Genomic DNA, 26,075 nt, shown 5'->3' with positions numbered 1-26,075 from the left:
CTTAATCCCATCCCGTCTTCCATTATAACGGATGGCAACGCTCCCAACTCCCGGTCCCCGGCCTCCTGCGCCCGGCAGCACGGAGTCAGGCAGCCGGCAATGCGCATGATACTGCGGCTTCTGTGCAGTGTGCACTAGCCTGCGCGTCAACGCACCTTGAAACGGGACCGCCCTGCTTCGCCCCTGCGACTGGCACCTCCCCCAGCCAATCGCCACCTCCCTTCCCGTGACGCGGCCAATGGGAAGGCCCCGTGGGCGGTGCGAGCCCGTAAAGAGCCGGGCTAGGCTGTGCGGCGGTACTGCTGCTACTGCTGGCTGTGTTCTCGCTGCTGCTGGGAGCCCGGCCGGACGGAGCGGGGCGGCTGCTGGGGCGATGATGGAGAGAGGGGATGAGGCATGAGAAGGAATGTCTGCAGCGCCCCGGGGCTCGCCAGGGACGGCTCCTCTGAAATATGATGAGGCTCCGGACTGGTGCTCTGCACTACTATGATTCGCTATGTGCTGGCTTTGATAGCAAGTGTCATCAGCGCCGGAGGACTCACTGTTCAAGGTGAGTTGAAGTGCAGCTTGCTGTGGAAAGGATCTCATGGGGTGTAGTGCCCGGGGGAAGCAGCCTGGCTGCCCCCATCCCAGAGCCAGGACAGCTGGCATGTTGCTACTGCTAGCTCAGCTCGTAGGTTGGGTGCTAGTTCACGGCATCAGGGGGCATGTTGCTTTATGCAGTGCTGGTATCACTATAAGGAGGTTGAGTAAACCTTACATTCCTCAGGAGCCTCATCTTCCATGCACAGTGGTTCATGGGCCCAATCAAATTAGAGGTGGCATATGCCAGTCACAGGGAGGGGGAGATCATCTAATAAGAAGAGGTGGCATCTGCCAGTCACAAGGGGGCATAATCTAATAAGAAGAGGTGGCATCTGTCAGTCACAGAAGAGCTAAGATACCTCATAAATTGTATCTGCCAGTCATTGGCATTATTGCTGCCCACTGGTGAAATTGGCATTGTTGCTACCCACTGGTGGAATTGGCATTGTTGATGCCCACTGGTGGAGCAGAACTTATCTCAGTTAAGTGATTCCTCCTGACACACCAATCTGTGAGTGGCTGAATCCCTTTCCCCTCTCTAGCGCTTCGGGTCGGGATAGGGAGTTCCTAGGAACGCTGCCTCTGAGAGAGCACATGAGGTCATGATGCATGTATAGCACTCTTTTACTGTATATGGGAGCTGTGTATTGTGTTCTACAGTGTATATATACAGATTGTCTAGTGATGTCTTAGAACTGCCTTACTATAGGTGTCCAGGCCACCTCGTTCTGTACCTGGTGCTCTTTTGCTCAGAGGTCTCCGTAAGGGAGAGGTCTATTTGGAACCATTGGGTTGAATCAAACCTTACGGTCATCAGAACAGAGGTGACTTTCATTGGGTATCACTGGGCAAACTGTGGATGAGGGGTCAATGATTTTGACAATGATCGCCTAATGGTCTGTGAGTTTAGGGTTAAGAGCAGAGATAAATGGTCACTACCAGTTACTGCTGCAAAGTGACAATAAGGTCATTGTCTGGGCAAACTAAAGCAGTAATGAGAGAAGGTCGATGACCAGAAGAGGTCAGAGATGGGGTGGGGATGGTGGCTGTAGTCATGATTCATAACCACAAAAACTATTTTATTTTATCCCAACATAATGAATCTTGAGACAAATTCACAATTTAAATTGAAAACGGCAAGCTCCATCAACGTGAAAGAGATGTCATTGAAGTTGGTCTCAATCACAGTCTAGGGGAGGACAGTAAGGAAGCGCTTGGTATGGATGATGTAATGTGTAATTATGAGAGCATTCATTTTCATTCACCTAAATATGAACTTACTGAATGGTCTCGGTGTTGATTTATGAAATGTCATTCTAGGCAGCGGGAGCCGGATTGCAAACAGTTTGACCCCTTGCATACTGACCGAGGTCATCTTTGGAGGTCCTGTCCCAGATTACAAAATGTCTTTCACCTGTCCTTGCAATGATGTATCACACAATGAAAACTGTAGATAAGCGCAATAGTTGCATTGGAGATGCAGTTATGTGTCATTGCCTACTCCATCAACCCATACATTAATTGGAGAAGCATCACAAACCTGTGGTCCATGGCAGGAGACATATGTCACTTATTAGCCAGAGAAAGTTGTCACCGAGTAGCCTGCGGGGACGTGCCACCTTCCTGGTGACTTCACTTATTGTATCTTTATATTCTTGTGTACAGCTTTAACCCCACCTCTGCCAAGGCTTTGATACATGCAGTTGCATTGTGATGGCTCATTATAGATTGGCTGTTGTGCTGCAGGATGGGGTTAATTAGAAGCAGGACGAGACTTGCACACTGATTTACAGGCTGCGGTCCTCTGGCTCTTGATCGATGACAGCTTGAAGTTTCCATCAGTAATTGCAGAAATGAGTCCTCATCTCTGCTGAGTGTGGGGATTCCTTATGCGTGATCTTTCTAGTACAGTATGCATGCTGAGATGCAGGCTCTGCAGGATGCACATGATCTCCAGGGCTAATACACCTATTTTTAGCCTATAATTCTTACCGTGAATCAAAAATGGCTGCATTTTTACCAATGGTGGGAGCCTTGGAATGTGTTCTGATAAGTAGCAGGGTGTCTGTGTAAGTCATTTCCTATAGAACTAGAAGTTTGATTAGTCTTTTATGAAAATCTAGGTTGGATTGTCAGCCTTGTGTAAGCCCTCTGAATATCGCCCCTGGTTGGATTGGAAAGCACATTTCAGTGATCGGATGATGCTTTTCCTGGTTAAACATTTGCTACAGGTTTTTTTACACCCCAGAGCTGCCATGTTCAGCTGACAGCTCTGACGTGTGAAGACGGGGGTGAGGAAGGGAGGTGTAGAAAGCAGTCTGGAAGGCTAGAATAGACTTTACTTGATTTCCTTTTTAATAAGAAGTATTAAGGATATCCCAGAATTTATAAAATAAAGTCCCAGGCTCAGATTTAGTGTTTTTTTTTTTTTTTTTTTAAATAATATGCCATTTCTGACAATAGTATACGGGTATGGGTACAAAACAGAACTGGTCAGGACCCCGGAATGCCGGATAGGACAGCCTCCATTCATCAATTTATGTAATTCCGGATCTTGTTTAATGAGTGAATATCACTTAAAATTAATATTTTTAACGTTAAAAATGAATGCTCAAAGAACACTTTAGATGCACATTTGTGCATAATAACATAAATCAATATAAATGTAAAAAATGCAAAATGACATATAAAAAAACACACATCAGTAAAAATTATACCAATGAATTGGCTATGTGGCCAGATCGCACGTGGGGAGATGAACCCAAATGGGATTTCAATGTGACCTGCACTGTCCACACTGTAATAGTCCCAGAAGATGGATGGAGTCCAAATGATTCGGCAATGTATGATCCTGTGTACCAACCGAGGGAGTGACTGTTTGTTAGAAGCCTGACCTTCAACCTCGTGGTAATTTGTATCAGATGGACAGGGAATAAGCCGATGACTTCCAAATGGTTAGGGACCCGGTGGTCAGAGTAGTAAGCAGGTGATGAATCAAATGTCTCCCCAGATCTGCAGCAAAACAGTACCACCAACGCGTTTCACTGGGCTGACGTCTTTATCAAGACACCTTGATAAAGACGTCAGCCCAGTGAAACGCGTTGGTGTCATTTTGCATTTTTTACATTTATATTGATTTATGTTATTATGCACAAATGTACATCTAAAGTGTTCTATGAGTATTCATTTTTAACGTTAAAAATATTAATTTTAAGTGGTATTCACTCATCATTAAACAAGACCGCTGCTAATTCTCTGTGTATAAACTTGTAAAAAAAAAATGCCCTTTAAAAAAAAAAAAAACCTCAGAGTTCGGCCCGGCTGTTACATCTGGCCCCATATTTTTGACGGAATGCAGTTAAAATCCCGGCGGTCGGGATCCCGGGGTTCAGAATCCCGACCGCCGAAATCCCGACACATTCTCCCTCCGTGGGTGTCCACGACACCCCTGGAGGGAGAATAAATTAGTGTGCCGAGCGTAGTGAGGCACCGGGCCCGTGCGTGGCGAGTGCAGCGAGCCCGCAAGGGGGAGCGATCCACGTCCCCCCCCCCCTTGTCGGCATATCAGCTGTCGGGATTCTGAACGACGGGATCCCGACCGCCGGGATTCAGTACTGAATCCTTTTTGACATTGACAAGGTCAACATAGACAAAAGGTTGACATGGCAATGGTTGACAGTAATTTGGGGTCCACGTGATAATCTACAAATGAACAGCAAATAACCCATAAAAAAAACTCATGTCGACCTTTCATTGCGTCAACCATTACCACCCTTTACTCTATATTGACTGTAGACCCTTTACACCAACTTGACCAGGCCGTCATGAAGCTAAAGTGAATTAGTTGGATGTTTGACTTATTTAGTAAAAGTTGTGTTGTAACGCACTAAGCAGACACTCTATTGTCCCTCACAGCACATACTGATACATAGGAGCTTACAGTCCATCTACTAAACATACCCAGCTTTACAGTTAAAAGCCCATTGTACTCAAGCCCATGTCCTCAGTGCTGCGGGCTAGCAATGCTAACCCCAGTGCAACCATGCTGCATCCAGTGAGGCGTTTGTTGTTCTCTTGTTATCATTTCAGATCCGTCTTGGGAGCTAACTGTAACTGTCACTATTTGACTTCAATCCTTCTCTGTAATGAGTAGCTGTATAAATTCCTTTTAAGAGCTAAAATGGTGGTTACCCATAGCAACCAATCTGCCTCTACATGCCATTTCATAAACTGTCAGAAGCAAAGAACAGCTTTACCGATAAGAGCTGTGGGGCCTTCCAGGTTTGTGTCCTGGGAATTGCTGGAATTTACTAAAACCACCGCTTTTAGTAAATGTATACACGGAACGATTTCATACACTTCACAAAAGATTGGTCTATGTGCATGCAGGGAAGATCATAGACCAATGCTAATGATCGGCGGGTACGCGCATTGTTAACGATGCAAGGAACAATTTGAAAGATTGGTCGTTCCCATCGATCGGGAACGCCCACATTGTCCTTCAAATAGTTCCTTGTGTATGCACCTTAAATCTTTAGTAGATTCCTTTTTGCCCTGTATCTAGACATATTGTTACAATTTAATAAAGCTTTTCTATTTTAAAGCGGATCACGGGGGTATTCTGCTTGTGAGTCCACCAAATCCCCGCCTTGGGAATGGTGGCTTGGCCGCTACCCATTCTCAGTGTGTGTTCTCGCACACTGTCTGCGAATAGATGTTTTACATAAACATCCATTCGCAGCCTGCAGGGGAACACCCACATCATTCAATGGTTGCCAACCTTCAAATGATGTGGAAGGCACACGCACATGTAAGGTTGCTCAGATCAACCTTTGATGTGCATGTGCACTCTGAAGAAAGTGGGCGGGCAGCTGACATCCAGTGATGTCAGATACCCGCCCCCTGCAGCCACGTCATTGGCCCATTAGCAGGAACGGCCATGATACGCTAGGCGTTCCTATATGCAAATGGACCACCCCATGCACATCACAGGGAGGGACCCAGCGAGCAGGATGGCTTTGCCCTTTGCTGGGCTTATATCTTAAACTGGCACTAAATTTACAAGTAGTTTTTGTTTAACCTCCTACCGAATGCAGTAAAAAACCAGCCGTCCCCCTACCTTTAATCCCCCAGCCCTCCGCTGAGAACACTACCCCCAACATCGGTACCGTCGCAGGCAAGCGCTCCCCCAGCACACGATGCGCCACGGCTCCTCTGAGCTTGAGCTTTGTAGGCTGTAATCACACACACACACACACACACACACACACAACTTCCCATTGTCTATCAGAGTAGTCCTGCAGTATTATTCTTCCGCCTACTCCTGTAGTGTGCACACTGGAACTGGTTGTATCTCACGCTGCGGCATGAGAGCCGAAAATACAGAACTAAATTTTCTTGACCTAAGTGACCGCTAACGACATTTGCAAGTCGAGAACGTGTCGGGATAATGTGCTGTATGTGTAGAAGTGTTTTGACTGACACCGCAGGCCTGACATGACTGAGATCTGGTGACACTCAAATCTGTTGCTCTTTCACACGTTTAGGGGTTTCACTCATTTTGGTCAAGAACTGTGACGTTTATACAGCAGTTACTGCAGGTTGGTCGTGTGATATTATAGGTTTTGGGGAAAATCCTATATGAAAAAAATGCTACACCTCACCTCTGTGGGGAAGTGTTTTGCATGCCTGCGGTCACTAGATGGCTCCCAAAAGAGCAATTCAAGAGTTGCTCCATTTGCGTAGAGCTGTTCTGATGTTCAATGGCCTGTGGACAGTTTCCGGACACCCGTCATTAGCTGGCATGCAGATAGAAGGGGTTATGCTGCCAGGCCAGACACCATGCCCACAAGGATGTGCAAGGAAGTCAAGGCCCCAGACCAATCATGGTGATCTAGACACACCAGTCTGTATTACAGTGGATAGTAAAAGTAGGCATCTCAGTCCTCGCCCTTTCAGCCGCCTAGATGTACAGAAGGGTGGGACTTCAGGTGGTCATAAACTAGTGCAATATGGGCCCTTTTCGCACAAGTTTGACGCATCGGGCATATAAAGCATGTGAAAAATGGCAAATGATATGGTATCCTTGGGAATGCCCAGCATTTCACTGGCGTTATCATGCTAATGCGGCTGTGACGCGGGTGCGGGGGGCAGCCCTCAGTGGCTGTCAGCTGCCGGCCCTCTTCCCGTACAAGGGTGTCGCAAACCTGGGACACCAGAGATTGTCCCGTACACATGGAGCAATGTGATCGCTGAGCAATATATTGCTCTGTGTCCCGTTTTCATCAAGGGCCAGAGATGGTCGCTGATAAAAACGTCGCTCCATACACACTGGGATATAGTCGCTCAGCGACCATATCCCCATGATTATGGCTGGAATTGTCCCGTGTGTACAGGGCTTTAGATCAGTGGTTCCCAACCCTGGTCCTCAAGTACCCCCAACAGTGCACGTTTTCCAGGTCTCCACACAGAATCACAGGCAAAATAATTAGCTCCACCTGTGGATTTTTTAAAATGTGACTAAATAATGAGTGCACTTGCCGGGTGACCTGGAAAACGTGCAGTGTTGGGGGTACTTGAGGACCAGGGTTGGGAACCACTGCTTTAGATTTGGGAACGCCTTAGAAATCATTTGAGGGTCGGCGACCGTCAAATGATTTCTGCCCCTCACGCAAGGCTGCAAATGTTAATGCAAAACATTCGTGCTGGGATTTTCGGCATGTGAGCAGGGGCGGGCGGGCTGCGGGTGGCATTTAGATGATCGGAGTTTCGCAGCTTTGCAGTTCCATCAGAATGACCTCCAGTGTCTGTTTGCAGACATTACATATTATTGTTTCACCTGCTCTCTTCTCTAGTCCTAAATATTATGAGTGCTGGGGCTTACTTTGCCCGCACAGTAGGTAGCCTGTAACAGCGAAACCTCAGTGATCAGTGGTGCGTTATTACTATCGGGTGACACAGAGGGACTGCTGCCCATCTGTTGGGTAACATTATTTTCCATCGGATTCCAATTTTATCTACCAGCTCTCCCTAGTTGTACCATCAGTGTATCCGCTGCCTTTTTAAACACCATTAAAATGTTCCCTGGCAGTACAGTTCCCTGCAGCCTTCACCTCACTTCACCTTCCATGCATATGCTGATAATTGTTTTATTTAAAGGAGCCACAGAGGCTGATGGGTGTATAGTCCCAAACAAGTGTTTGCCGCAGCTCCTGATGCTCTGATCTGGGATGAAAAAATAAAAAGTACTGCAACTTGGTAGCACCATGCTGCGCTGCTGGTGGGGCAGATGCAGCATTGGATCTGGGAGGAGCGACTGCCTGAAATTGAAGTGGGCAACAGAATTACTTTCTGGGAAGGTTGGAGTGGATATGGATTATACGGTCGACATTGTCTCGGTTGACCCAGGAAACTTGATACCCAAAAGGCAGAAAATGGTGAAATACGTGCGTCGACATTTTCATGCGTCAACCTTTTTTATGCAGCGACCTTTTTATGCTTTGACCTTTTGCTTGTGTAAACAATTTGCCTATCAACCTTACGCGTGTCGACTATATAGTGCCTCCCTATTATCAGGATCCCAGATGGAGCACCCTAGTTATATGGAGCAAGGCAAAGAAACAGATAACCCTTTGTGGAGCGAAGTCTGAAGTTGGGGATCGGAGGCAGTGTGTATGGGTTTTTGCTGTCATACACACTTATGGGCAGTGCAGTAGTGAGCCCGGATGGGCACAGGTACACTTGAGCGGGTGTGGCCTTAGAATAAAATACCAAAAAAAATAGTATAGTATAGTAAGCCCCTTCATGGCCACACACCAGCATGTGCTGGATGAGAAAAGAAGCTGCTGCTAGGTAACAGGGGCCCAACCAACAGACTGTGCCCCTCCCCCCCACTCCTGGCACCACTGCTCGTAGGCATTTGCTGTCTTTAAAAGTACTTGATCTCGGTAACAGATCTGAGTTGGCAGGATCAGTTCTCGTCCTGTACTTTTCGTGGCATTAATTTTGCAACATCCACGTTTCTTCAGATGCAGAGTAACTTAGCCTCAAATACTCAAATTCCACCTGTTCTAAATACCGTTCTTAGCAAAAAGTTCCATCAACCATGTCTGCATCAAGGAGCTTATTCAGGTCCATATGCAGGCCGCGTTCATTCACATGGCCGTTCTCATGCTAATGTGCCAATGACGCGCAGGGTGGGCAGCTGACATCACCGGATGTCAGCTGCTCGCTAACTTCCCTCAGAGAGCACACTAACATCTAAGGTTGCTAAGTGCAATGTGCTCTGACTTTGTAGGCCTAATCCACTTATTTATCCTGCTATGTTCTTCAGTTACACTAGTAGTGACTAGGTTGACACCTAGGAATGATCAACGTACCTTAGTTCGACAGTGTCAGAAGGTCGACGCAAGCTTACGGTTCACATGGACATGGTCAACGCTCCAAAAGGTCAACATGATTTTTTTTCATGTGTTTTTTTTTTTATGTTAGACCTACTTGCTTCATACTTCACCCAGTTGGGCACAGAGGGAGAATATAATAGTGTGCAGAGGGCAGCAAGACACCGTTCCTGAAGCATGGCGAGCGCAGTGCGCCATGCAAGGTGATGCGGTACACTTATACATATACACCAACAACCATGAAAAACTCATGACTACCTTTTGAATGTCGACTTTAAGCTTGTGAAGACCTTCTAGGTCAATGTCGACCTATGGTATACAGGGGTGGGGTCCTGGGGTGCACACCAATTGAGAGGTGCGACCCTGCGGAGACCTTTCAGTAGAACTGCATACAAAGTCTCCTGAGGCCAAACAGCCACACCAGTCCAGGGGGGCCCACAACCCAGAATCGACCTATGGTATGTTGATCATTTTTAGGTGCCCTCCTATTCACTGTCGACCCCCTATACCATAACCCTGTAATTAGAATGCATCTACAGTACAGGTAAGTCCTTTACTTATCGATGTGGATGTTTTATCGGCAATCAATGGACTTTCTGATCTGAATGTGCCCTGATATTGCACCCCTGTGGGCGCACAAAAACAATAGACAATTCTTCCCAACATTGGGGGGGGGGGGTTTAGGAATGGATAAAGGGACGCCTAGTCCCTCTCCATAATGTGTGCATCAATTTGCTGGTGCCCTCTAAACCACTCGCATTATCATTTGGTTGTAAATGGTGGGGCTGCTGCTGCACAGTTCAAAATTCAAATAGAGGAGCCACACCATTTGCCACCAACTGCCATTCCAAACTGACTCACTGGCAGTGGGTGCAGCACTCCTGTTTGAATTTTGAACTGAGCTGCAGCCCCTCCTCTGGATCCACCACTGGTTGTAAATCTGGCAACCACCGACGTCCGTATATGGCGGCACTGTGCATCCGAGCCAGGCCTGTCATGTTTAAATGACCTAATAAAACCAAGGACCTGCCATAGATTCCCATCAGGCTGATGCTATAGTGAGTGCACTGTACATCTGCTCACAGGAAGCTGCTGTCCTTGAGCATTGATGGAAATGTATCTGTCATTCTCTATGTTGGGTTTGACAGTTACAGATTATAATGAGGCTGCTGAGAACAGGAGAGGACTGGACGGGATACGGTCGTATTGTCGACCCGACTTAGGTCAACAGTCATTAGATCAACACGGTTGGGTCGACAGGGTTCTATGTCGACATGGATGAAGGTCGACGGGACAAGATCGACAAATGGGTTAGGTCGTCAGGTCGCGAGGTCGACATGTGTTTTTCTGTTTTTTGAGCTGACATGTGCCGACAGGTGGTACTTCATGCCCTACCATCCACTGGGGCGTGGCAGGAGAGTACAGTGTGCCGAGTGCAGCGAGGCACCGTGCCCGAAGCATAGCGAGGGGTTGCGGTGGACTTCCAACTGTGTCCGTGTCGACATTCGGGTAAAAAAACAGTGACCGTCACTTTGCGATTCTAGGCACATATGTCAATACATATGTGCTAGCATTGCAGCAGCGGCACAGTGAGGGGGTGTGATGTATTTTAATACTCTCAGGTAACCTTAGATGCGCATGGGCATTCGGAAGGAAGTGGGCAAGCAGCTGACATCCGGTGATGTCAGCTGCCTGTCCACAGTGTATCCTGCGTTACCTGATTGGCGGACCAGGATTTGGTGAAAGTCACCGGAGTCCCTAGTTGCATCCTGCTAGATGTCAGCACTGGGGAGTACACAAGTGTGATGTGAATATGGATCAATGAGGCAGATGTATTAAGCCTGGTGAAGAGATAAAATCAAAGGTGACAACGCACCATCCAACCACCCCCAAATTCTCACTTTTCAAAAACAGCCTGTAACTTGATTGGCTGTTACAGTATCACCTTCGATTTTATCTCTGCTCCAGGTTTAATACATCTGCCCCACTGATAATCCCAGGAAAAGATGGCTGGCTGTTGGGTGCACTCTTCCCGGGCGGCGGTTTGCCATCTCTGTATGGGCCCTTCAGCAGGATATTGCCACATGCCACAAAGTTAGGTGACTAAATGTTATCCACTCCCATACCGCCGCATCTCAGGACCTTATTCACAGATGGACGCAGTAAGCACGTGAGATGCCTGCTATGCGCAGGAGGAGCCTTGTATTCATAGAAACCTCATGCCGGCTTGTCTGATCTGCTGCTGCGTCGAAAGACGCAGCATAGGATCATCTGCCTCAATAGCGAATGTCTGGTGTTTCCATATTGCTGGGGCCAGTGATGCTGTGTCCTCAGTCCGCCCAGGATATGGGACCAACATGCCCCTGTTTCCTGAAAAACAGAATGTCTCTGCCATGCGTAGTACCGGTCCTGCACATTCACATCAGTAACTATTGGAGATATATGAAGACCATGGGGTTGTGTTCATCTCTGAATTAGACCCTTAAACAATTACTATTCTCTTCTCTACAGAGTCATTATTCTTAGGACAGCTTGGCCAGGTCCCCACTGAGGTAAAAATAGTCCCAGGTCAGCAGAAATCTGTAGTGTTGGCCACATGACTGTTGCTACATTTTTGTTGGCACTTGCACCATTTTCAGCCTTTGGAAATCCTTGCCCCCCCCCCCCTTAACACACACATGCTGCTGCGCCTAGAGTGTTCTCTGCTATGGCTGCAAAGTTTCAGAATTGTGCTTATGGCTGGCACATACTGTACCCGTACTCTCATGTGTATGCAGGGCTGGTGCTAGGGCGTATGCAACATGCTATCCTATGGAGGATCTCGGGTACATGTACATGTATGCATAGACCATCTCAGTGCTGTGTCCGCAAAATGTTGCAGGCACTAATGGTGCCCATACACGCTGCGAGAATCGCATACGTTATGTGCTAGATCCCATCACACGGCATGCATGCAATGTGTGTGCGATGCAATCCGAAAGCAGTACAAAAAGTATGTGCAGCACATACTTTTTGTACTGTGCGATGCAATGCCCGCAGGAGCGCACATCGCACGCTGCTATTGCCGCATGTATGGCCACCTAGTGTTCCTGCTAGGCTGTTTTTAGCGGGGCGCTGCGCCCTGCCCGTTTTTTAAAGGGCAAAATGCGCCCTGCCCCTCTAGCAGCGCCCCGCTAAAACAGCCTGGTGCCTTCCCGACTCCTTGCACGGGGAAGCCCAGCGCCGCCTTAGACGGCGATGCCCGGAGCTTCCCCGGCATCAAGGCACCTTCCCCCTGTGGTGACAGCATCTTCGGCGCAGCCGGGCCTGCCCCCTTTAGTGACGCCGGCACCCCGGCCCGCCCACTTTCATGATGCCGGCGGCCCGGCCCACCCACTTTCGTGATGTCGGCGGTCCGGGCTGCCCACAAGTGTGCCGTCGGCGGCCCCGGACCGCCCCCCCGGCGCCCTGCCCGGCACAATTTCTAGAGTGAACACTAGCCACCTTTTAGGCACATAGCCCAGCCCATTATTTAAAAAAGTGTCTAAATTAATAAACTAAATCTACAATTATTAAAAAATTTGTTATAAACATGTATAATAAGACTCACTGTTCTTTTGCTGTTTAACTCTTGTACAGTGCCTCCTCTTCTATCTGCGTAGGCAGGACGCTGAGGACGCCATTACACCCCTCTCGTGACTGAGGGGGAAAGGAGGGGAGAGAAGGAGGAGATGGAGATAGAGGGGGCGGAGTGTTGAGGACTGGCAATGACACTGAGAAGAGGGAAGGAAGGGCGGCGCTGCTGCCTGTTCGTCATTTGGCGCAGGGAGCAATGGGTAGGGGGCGGATCCGGACATGACATGGCATTCACAGACAACACTTCATGCCTCAGCGCAAGTGTCTGTGAGGAAGAGGGGGCAGGTCGCAGGAGGAGGACAGTGTGTGCGCGGTGCAGGGAGCAGCTCTTTATACTGCCGCCCGCCCGCTGTCAGATAGGCGCTGCGGGTGGCGTTCAGGAGGCAGTGACATTGAGGGCTGAGGCAGCTTTAGCAGAGCTGGGAGGGAGACAGCGACTTTTGAGCATGGCGCCTCCCTGCTTTGCAGGAGCTGCTGAGTGGGTAGCGCCAGCCCTGTGTGTGTGTGTGTGTGTGTGTGTATGTATGTGTGTGTGTGTGTGTGTATATATATATATATATATATATATATATATATATATATATATATATATATATATATATATATATATATATATATATATATATATATATATATATATATATATATATAGTGTGGTTGTGGTGTTTAGCAAGTGGTTGGGGTGCGAGGGAAGTTGTTTGGGTGTGTTGCAGGTGGGGTAGTCACAGGTGTGAGGATACTGCGGGTGTTGGAGTTCCACATGCGGGGTGTTTTAGGATGGGTGGTGTGGGTTGGTGAGGTGCAGGGGTGGAATGGTTGAGAGACTGGCAGTTGCAGGGGTGGTGAGGGTGCTGGATAGATGGGTGCGTGAGTACCGCAGATGGTGGATTTTCCTGGTGCGCAGGGGGGAGGGGTCTGCGGTACCCGCTGCGGAACCCGGTGTAGAATGAGGAGGTGCGAAGTGATGCTGGGGATGGTTTGTGGTTAGGGGGTGCTGGGAAACCTGCCAGGGGAAAGAGGAGGTATGGCGGTGAGAACGATGAAAGATGGGGGGGCTAGGGGGCGGATGCTGCAGGGGGATGTTGGCGGGGCTGGGGACCTTGTGAGGAGGCAGTGGGTTGGGGGACATAGGTCCCGTCCCAGGTTAAGGTACCTATGTACTATAGCAGGTGATGGCAGAGGTCTCTGATGGGGATGGGGGGAGAGTGAGCATCTGTGGCGTTCAATAGAAGTAAATATTTGTGGGGGATGATATGGAATTGAGCATGTAGGGGAAAAAAAGCAAGAGGGAATAAGCCACAAAAACTGATAATGTGCAGATCCAAACAACATTAGTGGTAAGCAGAGAGCGGGGTCCCGCTAGCTGCTGCTTACCCTCCTTGCAGTATGTATTGCCGAGTGTGGTCCGTTCTGTGCTGTGCTGGCATCTGCTATGCGGCAACCCACCCCCACCCCAGAGACCCGCTAATTTGGGGGGGGGGGTAGTTACGCCCGCCGCCGCTGCTGGGTAGGGGGGTGGTCATCCCCTGGTGAGCTGTTTATTGCAGGGACGCAAGTATGAAGTGGCGGTGACTTGGGGGGGAATAGTTGCGCTCGGGGGGGGAATAGTTGCGCTCGCCGCTGCTGCTCGGTAGTGGCGGGGGGGGGGCTCATCCCCAGTGAGCTGTTTCCTGCAGGGGTGCTAGTGTGAAGCGGCGGGCACCGTTGAGTTGGGGGGGGGGTAGTTACGCCCGCCGCCGCTGCTGGGTAGGGGGGTGGTCATCCCCTGGTGAGCTGTTTATTGCAGGGACGCAAGTATGAAGCGGCGGTGACTTGGGGGGGAATAGTTGCGCTCGGGGGGGAATAGTTGCGCTCGCCGCTGCTGCTCGGTAGTGGCGGGGGGGGGCTCATCCCCAGTGAGCTGTTTCCTGCAGGGGTGCTAGTGTGAAGCGGCGGGCACCGTTGAGTTGGGGGGGGGGGTAGTTACGCCCGCCGCCGCTGCTGGGTAGGGGGGTGGTCATCCCCTGGTGAGCTGTTTATTGCAGGGACGCAAGTATGAAGCGGTGGTGACTTGGGGGGGAATAGTTGCGCTCGGGGGGGGAATAGTTGCGCTCGCCGCTGCTGCTCGGTAGTGGCGGGGGGGGGGCTCATCCCCAGTGAGCTGTTTCCTGCAGGGGTGCTAGTGTGAAGCGGCGGGCACCGTTGAGTTGGGGGGGGTAGTTACGCCCGCCGCTGCTGGGTAGGGGGGTGGTCATCCCCTGGTGAGCAGTTTATTGCAGGGACGCAAGTATGAAGCGGCGGTGACTTGGGGGGGAATAGTTGCGCTCGGGGGGGAATAGTTGCGCTCGCCGCTGCTGCTCGGTAGTGGCGGGGGGGGGCTCATCCCCAGTGAGCTGTTTCCTGCAGGGGTGCTAGTGTGAAGCGGCGGGCACCGTTGAGTTGGGGGGGGGGGGGGGATAGTTGTGCTCGCCGCCACTGCTAAGTAGTGCTGGGGGGGGGGGCGGGGGGTGCCTTATCCCCCGGTGAGCCACTGCTTCAGGGGCGCTAGTCTGATGCGGCGGCCGGCGAGTGATTTGGGAGGGGGGATTCAAGAACCCTCCCGCTGACCCACCGTATGGCAGGAGGGAGGGATGTGGGCGGTTTAGAAGTGGAATGCTGGGAGGGGGGGCGGATCTGTGTAGCGTGAGGGTGTCTGGAGAGCGAGGCTGGGGGGGGGGGCGGATAGTGTGGGAGCTGCTGTGTAGAACAGAGGGCAAGGGGGGTGTTTTGTAGAACGGAAGTGGCCAGGTTTTGCAGTGTGGCTAACGGTGGACGGGCCTGTCAATCAGCCGTGGAGGTCCGCCCACCGTTACCTACACTGCTTGTGAGTGACGGATCTGGCTAAATATATATATATATATATTACCATGTAGCTCTGGGAAGCAGTATAGCCGATAGGGATTTGGAAAGTGGAATCGGTTTCCCCTTAAACTACAAAATCTTTTTGGAACAGAGGAGGTTTTTTATATCCATATTGTTGAAACTGTCGTCTTCTAGTCATAGTAAACAGCCTGGACTGGGTGAGATGGGTGTTTGGCAGATATCATAGAGGCATCCGCCCACGTCCTCGCCCACTCGCACACATGTATTGATACAAAACATCTTGAAACTTTATACTAACAGTCTATCACTTTCCATTGCGGGGCCAAGAATTGCGGGAGGAATTATTCTTATCATTAAGTCAGTGTTTTGACAATGTATTTTTTTTTGGGGGGGAGGGGAGGAGAAATTGCTAATGAGCACATATAAAGCTTAATTGCATTTAAAAAGCCTCATTTTATGTGCTGACAGGTTATTTTATATGGGAAGTTAGAGCCACTATATATTGTAAGGTTATTGAGAAATGCGGTTACTTATTGATTGTTATCAGCATGGCTGGTTCAAGGGCAAGGCCGTTACAATATGTGCAACGTGTTCAAGGGCCCGATTAGCATATCAATTGGATAACGATTATTTCTCGTCTCCTGTTTTGTGTTCTATAGAGCTTGCAGCCCCCAATGTGTCACCCAGAGGCTGCAGCATTTAAGAACTCTATGCAGACTCCCTGACAGTAGGCATTATTCATAGAGAAGAGCAAACTGCGTGCAAAAGGCTGGGCTCTAGCCTTTACTTCATTACTATGGTCAGGCATACCAGGAGGAAAGACCAATATCTACTGTGGATTGGGCAGTCCGTCCTTAGTCCCACTCCCCCAGAGGTCAAGGGCCCACGCCATATCATGAAGATTGTGAAAAGGGTGGTTTAGGGTGACATGCATTGGGTGGACCTCTGAAGATCGACAAGTCTTAGGTCAAAACCTGAAATAGATCGACATGGTTGGAAGGTCAACACAATCATTAGGACAACAATAACGGGGGGGGACGACGTGGTAAACTATGACAGTTTCCATGTCGACTGTGACAAAAAATGTGAAAAACTCATGACAAATGGCCTTGCCATTGTCTACTTCCCAACCCTGTCGACCTATTTCAGGTGTTGACATAAGGCCCGTTGACATGGCCAATAGCAGTTTGTCAGGTACTGTACAGAAGAGGAATATAACTGAGGCTCTGGGGTTAATTTATTAAACTGCTAAATCTCACAGCCTGTAACAAAGCAAGAGATGTAATCACAGCTTTATCTGGGCCATGTAATACATTATGCAAATACTCGTTATCAGCATACACCTTAAAAGGGTTCGTTAGTGCTGCGCAGTTTGTGTACTTGGGCACAAAGTTATTACTGTGTGTTGTGTTACATGGGGGGGGGGGCCTCATTTGGCATTAATAGGTGCAGCTAATAATTAGGACATCTTGAAAAGCGGCATTTTAATGTGTGCTGCAGGGTGTTGTTACTTAATTACGCCCCATAACGCTCCACTTCAGCTCAGTGATTACGCTTGATGGGAAATGCCCACCCATCCTTATAATTCCACATACAAAGCGCTTTTAGGACTTTTAAATGTTTCAAAACTGGACCAATTTTGACATCATCTTTATTCAGTATACTGGGTAAGCCTCTGGCGCTTCAAATAATGTAACCTAATAAATAGGGGTAATTATGGGTTGGCTGGGTGTCTCCACCAGGGAAGGGTACACTAGTTACACATGTCTGAGTGTTTAGCGTTGAAAATGTCAGGGTAAAGGTACTAAGATGGGAGTTCTATAGAATGGGTCTTATTTCATAGGAGCAGAGAAGGGAGAGGGGGGACATGATATATTTCATAGTTTCTATCAAGGGTTTACCAAGGTACAGGAGGGAGCTGCAGCGGGCGGTGAGGAGCAGGGGGTGGGCGGTGATGCTCATCAGTGGGACGCCGGAGCGGGCAGCGGGTCCTGACGCTTTAACTAGCTGGCGGCGGCGAGTGCTGACCTGGCCGGGCGGTGTGTGTTCACAGACATCAGCAGCGGGGACGGGCAGTGCAGTGGCGGCCAGGTATTAGATTTTTTTAAATACCTGTCAAATGATTGGCTGAGAGCTCTGAGTGTTTTAAAAAAATCTAATGTCCACCACTGCACTGCCCATCCCCGCTGCTGATGTCTGAACACACACCGCCCGGCCAGGTCAGCACTTGCCGGCGCCGCCAGCTATTTAAAGCGTCAGGTCCTGCTGCCCCCTCCGGCGTCCCCCTTATGAGCGCTGCTGCTCCTCCAGTCAGTCTGAAGGTCGGATGTGATCTTATGTGCTGATCGTCTGACCTCCCTGATCCAATCCGATGCGCACAGGACCGCGCATTGGATCAGATGTCACACATCTGCGATTTTGGGATGATTTCACCCGGTTAAGTCGGATGAAATAGTCCCAAAATCGCATAGTGTATGGGCGCCTTAACATAGTAATTAAGTCTGAAAAAAGATGTTAGTCCATCGAGTTCAATCTATCTAACTTGTAAGTACTGTAGGGTGACCAACTCATCCCTTTAATCCGGGACACATATTAATTACACAGGTTCTGTGGCAGTTTAAAACCAGGTGAAAGCCAGCCACAGAACCTGTGTAATTAATGTGTCCCGGATTAAAGGGATGAGTTGGTCACCCTAAAGTACTGACTTGAGTAAGTCCTATCTATAGGATTCCCTTCATGGCCAAAAATGCATCCAGTTTTGATTTAAATTCATTAACAGTAGTTGCTGTAATCACCCCCATCGCAATGTGTGAAACCAGAAACTGAAATTAGAGGGAGGAAGATTCAGGGGAAATCTGAGAAAAAATTACTTTACAGAAAGGGTAGTGGATAAGTGGAAGTGCCTCCCATCAGAGGTGGTAGAGGCAGAGGGTGACATTTCAGCGCTCGGTAAGCAGCCATACAGAATCCCCCCCCAAATGTGATGTTGCCCATAGCAACCAATCCGATTGTATCTTATATTCTAGAAGGTGCTAAAGAAATAAGTAGACTCTGATTGGTTGCTATGGGCAACATCCCATTTTCAACAGAACTATCTTAGTAAATTTACTATCGTGTGACATGGCATAAACATTTATGTGTAAACAAATGCTCTTCACTTTAGGCCCAAATCACAATCCCGGGACGTGCCGCTGCTCGGCAACCAGGTTGTGTGGCTGTGCAGCATGATGTTAAAGGTTCGGTTGTTCAGCCATGCACCTCCCTGCCCCTTCAGCAGTGCGCGTCTGCCCGCTCAAAGACTGGACACCAGCATGGCATGGCACTAGATGCCGATCCTGGGATTGAGGAATAGAGCCGAATCCCAGGATTTAAAAATGTCCCCAGTTTTGGGGCCTGATTCTAATTCCTTCGGTCCCTGGTGTGTTCGCATTGGGGACCAGCGTATCCTCAAAAATGCTGGGTACGCCCAGAAAAACGCTGGGTGTCTCCATGCGAAAGCAGACGAGCAGCTGCCTGCTGGGGGCTGGTGGCTGACGTTACAGGACCTCATCCCCCGATCCGTTCTCGTACCTGGACGCCATAAGTCTAAGTCAACACAGACTGACTAAGATTTGCTCGGCGACCATCAAATGATTTTGCCCCTCTACTCTATCCTGCGAATGGATGCTTATGCAAAACATCCATTCGCAAAGTGTCGGGATGTTCAGAGTGCGGATGGGGGCAGGCATTTGCACGTGGCATTAGAAGGCTCGCTAAACAGTGCCCTTTGTGCAGCTGAGCAGTCTTCCTGCCAGGGGCGCAATAATATAAATACCCTGCGATGACAAAGACTCTGCTTGACAGTGATAAATGATACTCTATTTTATACCCTAGTGAATGTCTTCACACTGCTACTAATAAGGCAACATTTGCAATAACAAGGAATGAAATTCAGACCATCCCACATGATGTCACATTTTGCAAATTTAGGTTCCCCCTAGCCATCGGCACTTCAGGAATAACCAGGTTTTCCTCCTGCCTGATGTGTAAATGATGGATTATTGTGTAGTTACTGTTCTCTGTTCAGCACCACCAGGACCCTGGACAGCTCCTCTGCACAATCCCTGCTCAGATACAATGCTGCCTGGAGAGCTTATTACCCCGACACTGCATCTTCCAGCACTGGAGAGCTTATTACCCCGACACTGCATCTTCCAGCACTGGAGAGCTTATTACCCCGACACTGCATCTTCCAGCACTGGAGAGCTTATTACCCCGACACTGCATCTTCCAGCGCTGGAGAGCTTATTACCCCGACACTGCATCTTCCAGCACTGGAGAGCTTATTACCCCGACACTGCATCTTCCAGCGCTGGAGAGCTTATTACCCCGACACTGCATCTTCCAGCGCTGGAGAGCTTATTACCCCGACACTGCATCTTCCAGCACTGGAGAGCTTATTACCCCGACACTGCATCTTCCAGCACTGGAGAGCTTATTACCCCGACACTGCATCTTCCAGCGCTGGCGAGCTTATTACCCCGACACTGCATCTTCCAGCGCTGGAGAGCTTGTTACCCCGACACTGCATCTTCCAGCGCTGGAGAGCTTGTTACCCCGACACTGCATCTTCCAGCACTGGAGAGCTTATTACCTTGACACTGCATCTTCCAGCACTGGAGAGCTTATTACCCCGACACTGCATCTTCCAGCACAATGTTCAGACCATGCAGTAGGTCAGGTCCCATAAGATTAGAAGCACACAGTAACTAATGATGCTTCTTGGTGGATAGATTCACCACAAGGTAGGGTGACCAACTCATCCCTTTAATCCGGGACACATATTAATTACACAGGTTCTGTGGCAGTTTGAAACCAGGTGAAATGGAGTCTTGAGATGTGGCAGTTTAAAACCAGGTGAAAGCCAGCAACAGAACCTGTGTAATTAATGTGTCCCGAATTAAAGGGATGAGTTGGTCACCCTACCACTAGGGTCCCATGGGCTCCCTGCCTCTAAACTGCACCTCTCCATGGCCCTTATTCTGAATCGTGCGGTACGGCCCGCGTGCGGCCGTACCGCCGATGTTTTCAGTCTGCACATGCGCAGAGGTCAATCTGCGCATGTGCAGCCCAATTCGCCGCAGACGTAGTTCGTCCGCCGCAAAGGGGGCGTATAGGGGCGTGAGGGGCTTCATACCCTCATTTCCCTATGCATACGCCCCGCGTTTCATGGGCGTTCCCATGCAAACGCGGGGCGTATGCATGCTAATGAGGGTATGACGCCAGTGATGGGGGCGGGAAGCTGACGTCGCCGGATGTCAGCTCTCAGCCCCCATACAAGCTATCACACGGACGATTGTCCGTGTGGTCTCAGCTTGCGGGACCTGGTGGGGCGTGCGGCCCTGCCTTCGATGGTCACCGACCATCGAATGCAGGGGGCAGCTCCCACCATGGTGGAGGCGTACGCCCCACCATTTTCTTGCGGATCGCCAGCCGTCCGTGTACGGACGGCCGTGGCGATCCGTATCGTGGGCGGGGATTGGTTTGTGCGGCCGGAGCACCGTGTGCGGCTCCGGCCGCACAGATCTGAATAAGGGCCCATGTTTTGCAGTAGCAGAGTGATTTCTACACGTCCCCCTCTAATCAGATGGATCCAGCCAGCAGTCTGCTGTCTCGTAGGCAATCAGGTGTCTCAGTAACACTGTCTCTCAGGACCTGAGATCTACCTGTGACTTCATCTTCCCGGGTTATGCATTATTTATCTGCCTGGTCCCAGCTACACTGTGGTTCATGTCTCTAGATCAGCCAGAGCTGCTACATTGTGTGTGTGTGTGTGTGTGTGTTTAAGGGTGTGGAGATGATCACAGTGTAATATCCTGACATCTTCGAGGGGGTGGGGGGGATCCTCTCAGTCCTCATGGGGGGGGGGATTAGGTGAGAATGATTCTGTCGAATAAACAAAGAATGCTTTATTGCAGATACCTATGTGATCATGGTACAGCATAATGTGCTTTGGGCTGTATAAGACCTATACACACACATATATACACACACACACACACACACACACACACACACACACACACACACACACACACAAGCACGCCTGCAATAGTATGACATAATCCATTCTGAGAAAAATACATTTAAATTGATGCATAGACATCTGCCCTCCTGGTGATAGAGGTTGCTGAGGTCTTAATTTGTCAGCACTTGTCACTCGGGGGTCACCCATCAACCCCCCTCCATACACACACACACCCCCCATCGTTGGCTATCTTCAGTGTGTCAGAAATATCCACTGATGTCTCTCCCCAGAGCTAGTGATGTCACCATCAGCCAATCCGATCGCTCGCGGCTGCTCTAGCTACAGACTCGTAGAGGAGAACGAGCTTCCTAGTTCCCCATTAACCACTTCACTGCTGCACAGAATCCACTCACTGTCACCTTCTCACCCTAGTAGAGCGTTCCCTGGTAATAGAAACGTTTTTGTGTGTGTGTGTGTGTGTGTGTGTGTGTGCACATGGCTGCCTTACATGGCTGAAGACACATTAATTCAGAGAATGCAGCCCTAATCTCTCTGGAAGACTCCTCGCATTGGCCCATTGCAGCTGTAAAACGCAGCAGAGCGTTGCTTTAAAAATCCGTTTCCTGCCAGAGAAAGGCTCAGGGGAGACAAGATGGAAATAGAGCATCTCTGCACTCCTGCAGTTCTGTCCTCAGAACACATTGCATGTATCCATTAAGAGCATCTTTGCTAGGCAGATTAGCATATACAATACCAGGGGCGAATACACCTGTACCCGTTCTTGCATTGAGCCACCATAACCAGTAGAAAGTGTAGATCGTACTAAGGTGTAGCCTGCCATAACCCTGCATTGCATGCAGAACAATGCTCTGCAACACTCATGCAGGAATATCATCTCCCCCATATGTTTCTAGCTGAGCAGGATCTGCAGCAATTCAGTTATTTTTAGCCAGACCCTGTGTCCGCACTAGAGCCCAGGGCCTCTGCAGCAATGGGAAATACACAGCGTTTGTCATAGTGGAGGCCGCTCCGCTACAAGGATCTTACAGACTCGCTAAGCCATCATTCGCTGCTTTGCAAGTCCATAAACGCTGCCCAGCTGTATGCGAACACATCCCCTCACATGCAGCTGAAGGGGAGAGAAATTATTCCATGGTCGCTGACCATCGACTGATTTCTCTCCCTTTCATAAATAAGTCTGTCTAAACTGAGTTTTATTTCCATCTGGGTGATGTCATGTGACGTCTGCCACCCGGAGCAGGGAACGCCGCACCTGTGTTCCCCTGCACCCGCCCACAGCCCTCCCTCCCTGCAGCGAACAGCAGAAATGCGCATGGGCAAAACCAACCATCGGGAATGGGGCTGAATTCGTATCGCACCGAGCGATCCTGAATCGGCCCGAGTGAGTACCTCCGTATAGATGTAGTCGCACTCACCGTTGTGGCAATCTGGCTGCTCGTGCTCTTTTATCATACTGAATTCGCACACGCTGCGCAGAATCGCCATGCTGCGATATTGCCACTCAGTGCATTTCTATGAGCGAGTTGGAGCGAATTAGATGCACATACGTGACGATGGGATCACGGCAATCACCACAGGAGTTGCACATGGTGATTGGAGCATATGAATGGGGCCCAGAGATTGCATTTTCTGTGCTTCACATACTTTTTGTACTAGATTGCATCTCACTGCATGGCAAAATGTATGCGATGTGATCTACACCAAATTGCATACCATAATTGTACCTTGTATGGGCACCTTAATCTTCAAAAAGTGATGAAGTGGAGAGTGCTAAAGAACCAGCCAATCAGCTCCGTCCTGTCCTTTTTCAAACCCAGCCTATAACATGACAGGTTGAAGCTGATTGGCTGTCTGTTTTATCTCTCTGGTTTATCACTTTTTGAAACTTGATACATCTGGCTCTAAGGCAGAAAGGAGAGGAAGCAGCTTATGTGCAATGGACCTGATTCCAATGTAGTTGGAGTTGCTATCACTGATGCTTCGGCAGAGATCCCTGACCGCTGTCAAAACTGTACCCTCCCAACTCCAGTCACTGACCATCTGCTGCTGTCCTGCGTCAGGTGTCGCTGGACTCCTTTGCTCTTGCACAGAGCACAGTCCTGCGCATGTGCAAAATAGCGATAATCTGTACATTGCAGAGCAGGGCGCATCTCCCACCACAGCTGCATGTAAGACTGCTATTAAATAAAGCACATGCATGCAGTAGGAGTGATTATCCGATGTATTATTCAATGCCAGAGTGCTAAGAGAAATGTCAGTTCTGTATAGAGCTAGTTTACATAGGAGACATTGGGTAATATTCATGACTATATATCTTACACTGTATATATAAACAGCGGCTTTGTTCAGAAAGGGACTGATTCAGAGGAGGATGCAATCGATATCATGGGCGGCTACAAATGTGTTCTATACATATATAGTCCATTCACTGCTATGGATCAGTTGCGCCTGCTCCGGTGAGCATCTCTTTCTATTCCTGGGCCGCAGCCTAACTTGCTAACATTCTCATGGCCCATTTACAGTATTATCTGGAAATCCCCCTTTAATGACTAACTATTATAATTTATGAAATGATAAAGGCCCACAATCCGGATTTTAGCGGACACCCACCCCCATCTCTGGTGACCACGGAACCCCTGCGGATGCTCTGTGCTCAGATCTTCTAATGTCTTTAATATTTTCCTAATTTTCTCTTTATAGCTGTCTATCTGCCTATGACCTTACCGATCCCTGTCTTGCAGGTGTGGGGGGCTCCCGGGAGGAGCCGCAGTTTGTGACGGCACGTGCAGGAGAGAGCATCATTCTGGGGTGCAATGTGATACATCCACTTACTGCGCAGCCTCCTCCCTACGTTGTTGAATGGTTTAAGTTTGGCGTACCCATTCCCATCTTCATCAAGTTTGGGTTCTACCCTCCTCACGTGGACCCAGAATATGCAGGTATGGATTGGTTAGGGACCTCACACTGTAAATTCCTTTCTGTATTAATCAGACATTGCCGACTTGGTCCTTCCACAAGCAGTTCTCCTTGTGGAACAGATAGGAACAGTGAAAGGTATGGGGGAGGGAGGGGAGGGGCTGGGAGACTGGGGAAGGGGGTAGAATTTGGATTTGGAAGCTTTTAATGTGTTCTAACACAATGCAGAAATCCTGATATTATATACTGTAGGCCATCAGCCAAGTGTACATGTAACATCTCAGCAATGCGCGCACACACAGGAACTGCAGCCAGGGAGCGGAGAATTATCTGTCTCTATGGAAGGTGTGAAATACAGAAATCAATAAATACCAATAGTGTGAGCAATATTATATCTTGTGGTCTAAATAACAGGATGTTCCGTCAAAGAACACACATCCCAGAATCAGAAGGAGCAGTGCGAGATCATCCGTGTGACCGTGTTCCCCAAACAGCAGCAATATTGTATAGGATTCTACTATAGTGTAGTGAGACAGGGACTGACAATTATACTGTGGGGAGAGAGGGGGGACCCTGGCCGTAATACAGTGGGAGAGAGGGGAGACCCTGGCCGTAATACAGTGGGAGAGAGGGGGGACCCTGGCTGTAATACAGTGGGAGAGAGGGGGGACCCTGGCTGTAATACAGTGGGAGAGAGGGGGGACCCTGGCCGTAATACAGTGGGAGAGAGGGGGGACCCTGGCCGTAATACAGTGGGAGAGAGGGGGGACCCTGGCCGTAATACAGTGGGAGAGAGGGGGTACCCTGGCCGTAATATAGTGGGAGAGAGGGGGGACCCTGGCCGTAATACAGTGGGAGAGAAGGGGGACCCTGGCCTTAATACTGTGTGAGAGGAGGACGCTGGCTGTAATACTGTGGGAGAGGGGGATTCTGGTTGTTCTACTTTGGGAGACAGGGGGACTCTGGCCTCAGATCTCCTTACCTGCACCTCATATCACCTCTGTCTCCCCCTCCTTCTAGATTGTAAGCTCCTAAGAGCAGAGCCCTCTCCCCTCCTGTTCTCACAGCACTCTTGCTTTTCAATTACAGCTCTATTACTCGCCTACAATCTATACCTGCATCTCTTCTCACTCACTTCCCTATATCTCAGCTGTATTGTTTACTAAGATTTGTGCTGTTAATTATGCTCTGTTTTTGTTCTATAGTTGCCGTTATGTCTAGTTCTTTTTACCTTGTACTGTTCTGTTCTACATGTATGGCGCCTTATAAATAAAAATATAATAATAATATATACTGTGGGAGAGAGGGGGACCCTTGCCGTAATCGTAATACTGTGGGAGAGGGGGGCTGTGGCCGTAATACTGTGGGAGAGGGGGACCCTAGCCGTAATACTGTGGGAGAGAGGGGGATGCTGGCTGTAATACTGTGGGAGAGGGGGGGGGGGGGGACCGTGGCCGTAATACTGTGGGAGAGGGGGGACCCTAGCCGTGATACTGTGGGAGAGAGGGGGATGCTGGCTGTAATACTGTGGGAGAGAGGGGGATGCTGGCTGTAATACTGTGGGAGAGAGGGGGATGCTGGCTGTAATACTGTGGGAGAGGGGAATCCTAGCTGTGATACTGTGGGGAGAGGGGAACACTGGCTGTAATTCTGTGGGAGAGAGGAGGACGCTGGCTTTAATACTATGGGAG

The 26,075-nt window shown here is 49.4% G+C and overlaps 1 protein-coding gene across 5 annotated transcripts in view; it reads left to right on the top strand.

The window, feature by feature from the left end:
• Nucleotides 1-260: 260 nt before the first annotated feature.
• IGSF9B (immunoglobulin superfamily member 9B) overlaps nt 261-26,075 on the top strand; it is a 94,955-nt gene continuing 69,140 nt past the window's right edge. For all 5 annotated transcript variants that reach the window (XR_014463990.1, XR_014463991.1, XM_083162899.1 and 2 more), the window contains exons 1-2: nt 261-550; nt 24,210-24,407. Coding sequence is in view for 3 of the 5 variants with exons in the window: in XM_083162899.1 (XP_083019025.1) it covers nt 487-550; nt 24,210-24,407 (262 nt within the window). In the remaining 2 variants the exon portion in view is untranslated. The remainder of the gene's footprint in view (nt 551-24,209; nt 24,408-26,075) is intronic.

This window comes from Crinia signifera, chromosome 19 (assembly GCF_055691185.1).
Source record: "Crinia signifera chromosome 19, ASM5569118v1, whole genome shotgun sequence".
NCBI lineage: Eukaryota > Metazoa > Chordata > Amphibia > Anura > Myobatrachidae > Crinia > Crinia signifera.
This window is presented reverse-complemented; position numbering and strand designations above follow the sequence as displayed.